General features: G+C 46.1%; 1 protein-coding gene across 1 annotated transcript; it reads left to right on the forward strand.

The window, feature by feature from the left end:
• The first annotated feature begins 873 nt into the window (after positions 1-873).
• On the forward strand, positions 874-2,640 carry ugt5g2 (UDP glucuronosyltransferase 5 family, polypeptide G2). Its single transcript, XM_055935171.1, has one exon. The coding sequence runs from the start codon at positions 877-879 to the stop codon at positions 2,638-2,640; it is 1,764 nt and encodes a 587-aa protein (XP_055791146.1). The 5' UTR covers positions 874-876.
• The last annotated feature ends 341 nt before the right edge of the window (positions 2,641-2,981 follow it).

Here is a 2,981-nt window from a genome sequence, read left to right on the forward strand (position 1 = left end):
CTAGGATTACTTTCTGACATGTTAGTGTATTTCCTCCTGATCTCCATTATGTGAGTTTGTGCTTATGTGGACACTACTTCTTTATCGTTCTAGCTGCAGTTTGGACTGAAGGGGCATTTGGACCAGAGGACCTCAGCTACAAGAGGAGATATCAGGAGAGAGAGGGAGGTTGCACGACCATAATACAGTGCATCACCCTTCATCAAGGTACGAAAGCACAGATTTTATACTCTGCTAATCAAATATATTATTCAGTGTATTCTCGATGGCTCAGCTTTTTAGCTTGTAGGCCTGCTCAGCCCCCAAAATCACTCTTAACGACATTCTTCTTGCTAGTCAACTCATAACCTAATACTTACTGGCACATTGCTATTTATCTTTAAGGAGTCCAATAATATACATTTTGATAGACTGTTCAAATTGGATACTCTTATATTATCAAGCCTCTACTTTAATCCCTGTTGGATTAATACTCTTTCTCATTTTAAAGAGGTCTTGATACGCAGAGTACAATTAATGTCAGACATTAACATCATTGAGATTAAAAATAAAATGTCTCCTCTGAGCTCGTAGTGGCGAATACTTATTAATCACCGGCCTCAATCAGACAGTATCACACAGAACAGGAATAAAAATTGAATCATCACAAAATTCAAATTCAAAATATAATAAATTCTCATTTGTGGAAAATATATAATTCCAAGTTTACAGTAATTGTACTGTACATGAATATAAACTCTATGCATTACATTATTTCTTATTTCTTATTCATTTTTGTTTTTGTGTTGCTATTGTAAAAATGGATACCATTTTGTATAGATTTTTGACATTTCCGTTTCCCATGACAATGATCTTGTTTCTGTGAAGGTGAGAGAAATGTCTGAGCGTGTGCAGAGATCTCTGGTTCTGCCCACCTTTGTCTGGCTCCTCCTCCCATTGATGCTCCTCCTCCTCACACTGCCCCTTGGTTGCCATGGCAGCAGGATCCTGGTGTTCCCTATAGACGGCAGCCACTGGGTCAACATGGAGGTGCTGGTGAAGGAGCTCCATGGGCGTAGTCACCAGATGACTGTGATACGACAGGCTGACAGCTGGTTCGTCAGGGAGCGTTCACCACACTACACCTCAGTCACGGTAAAGCTGGGGGCTACAACGTTCGACCTGAGCTTTTTTGAGCAAGCGGTGCGTAATGTCCTGGAGGGACGCAGGAAAGGCCTGGTGATGGGCAGCCTGGTCCAGATCAGAGAGCTGGTGTCCATTCTGAGAGCTGCCCACAGCTCCACCTGCACCATGCTCTCCATTATGCTGGAGGACTGGGCCCTGATGAAACAGCTCAAGGACTCACGCTTTGATCTCATGCTCACGGACCCCGGCATGCCTGCTGGTATCATTATAGCACATTACCTCAACCTGACCATGGTCTACAATGTGCGCTGGATGAGCTTTGGAGAGGGCCATTTCTCTGTAGCCCCCTCTCCTATCTCGTATGTGCCTGTACCAGGCTCTGGGCTCACTGACAACATGTGTCTCCTCCAGAGGACACAAAACCTCATACATTACATCATCAACCTCCTCCAGGAGCGCCTGTTGGTGCTACCCATTTACAGTGACATACTGGATCAGCATTTCCCCCTAGGGACTAACCTGCTATCCTTGCAGCAGTCAGCTGACATGTGGCTGATGAGGGTGGACTTTGTATTTGAGTTCCCGCGGCCCACTATGCCTAATGTGGTCTACATAGGGGGATTCCAGTGTCGACCGGCCAAGCCACTGCCTGGGGAGCTGGAGGCCTTCATGCAGAGCTCTGGGGAGCAGGGGGTGGTGGTGATGTCCCTGGGCACCCTAATCTCTGCTCTGCCTAAGGAGGTGACTGAGGCTGTTGCTGCCGCCTTTGCCCAACTGCCACAGAAGGTTGTATGGAGGTTAATGGGGAAAAGACCATCCTCTCTAGGGAACAACACCCTTCTGCTGGACTGGCTTCCCCAGAACGACCTCCTGGGCCACCCAAAGACCCGCGCCTTCGTGGCCCACGGAGGCACCAACGGTATCTATGAGGCCATCTACCATGGTGTCCCTGTGCTGGGCCTGCCTCTGCTGTTTGACCAGCAAGACAACCTGGTGCGTCTGCAAGCCAAGGGAGCGGCCCAGGTGCTGGATGCAGCCACACTCACGGAATGGGAGTTCCTGGAGGCGTTGCAGGACATCCTGAAGAACCCTTCTTACCAGCGCAGCATGAAGAGACTGTCCAGCCTACACAGAGACCAGCCTCTGCATCCACTGGATCGTGCAGTCTTCTGGGTTGAGTATGTGATCAGGAACAAAGGAGCCTCCCACCTCCGTACTGAGGCCTACAGCATGCCCTGGTACTCATACTACAGCCTGGATGTGGTGGTCTTACTACTGACCATCCCACTGGGCTCTGTAGGGGCTCTGTTCTCCTTTGTCAGAGTGCTACTCAAACAAAGGTCCAAGAAGACAATGCCCCATTTAGGGAACACAAAGATAGAGAACAGCGCTAAACCAGACTCAAAAAGAGTGGGAAACATACCTCAACTAGATAAAAAGAAAACAGAGAAAATGTCCCATGCAGATAAGAAGAAAACAGAGAAAACCCAGACAGTGAAGAGCAAAGGTAAGTAAACCGGGAGACCTGCTGGTCCAAACAGAATAAGTTGTACTGTATTTCTTACTCACAATTTGGTGTGGATCATATGCAAATGGTAAACAATACTGGTACATAATACAGGTTGTTTAGTACATTGTCCTATACATTTGTTTTCTGTCACATACATTTGTTTGCTGTCACATACAGTATATGTTTGCTGAAAGAAAGCTTACTTTGATAGTGATGAAATACCGGTCTAAAAAGTATGGAGCAGCATGAATCATGCTGAAAATGAAATTGTCTAGTATTATTTTGTCAATATTCTAAAACAAATCTAAAACCTAATTTCAAATGATTGATACATTTGATTTTTTAG

This window comes from Salvelinus fontinalis, chromosome 10, assembly GCF_029448725.1.
Source record: "Salvelinus fontinalis isolate EN_2023a chromosome 10, ASM2944872v1, whole genome shotgun sequence".
Lineage (NCBI taxonomy): Eukaryota > Metazoa > Chordata > Actinopteri > Salmoniformes > Salmonidae > Salvelinus > Salvelinus fontinalis.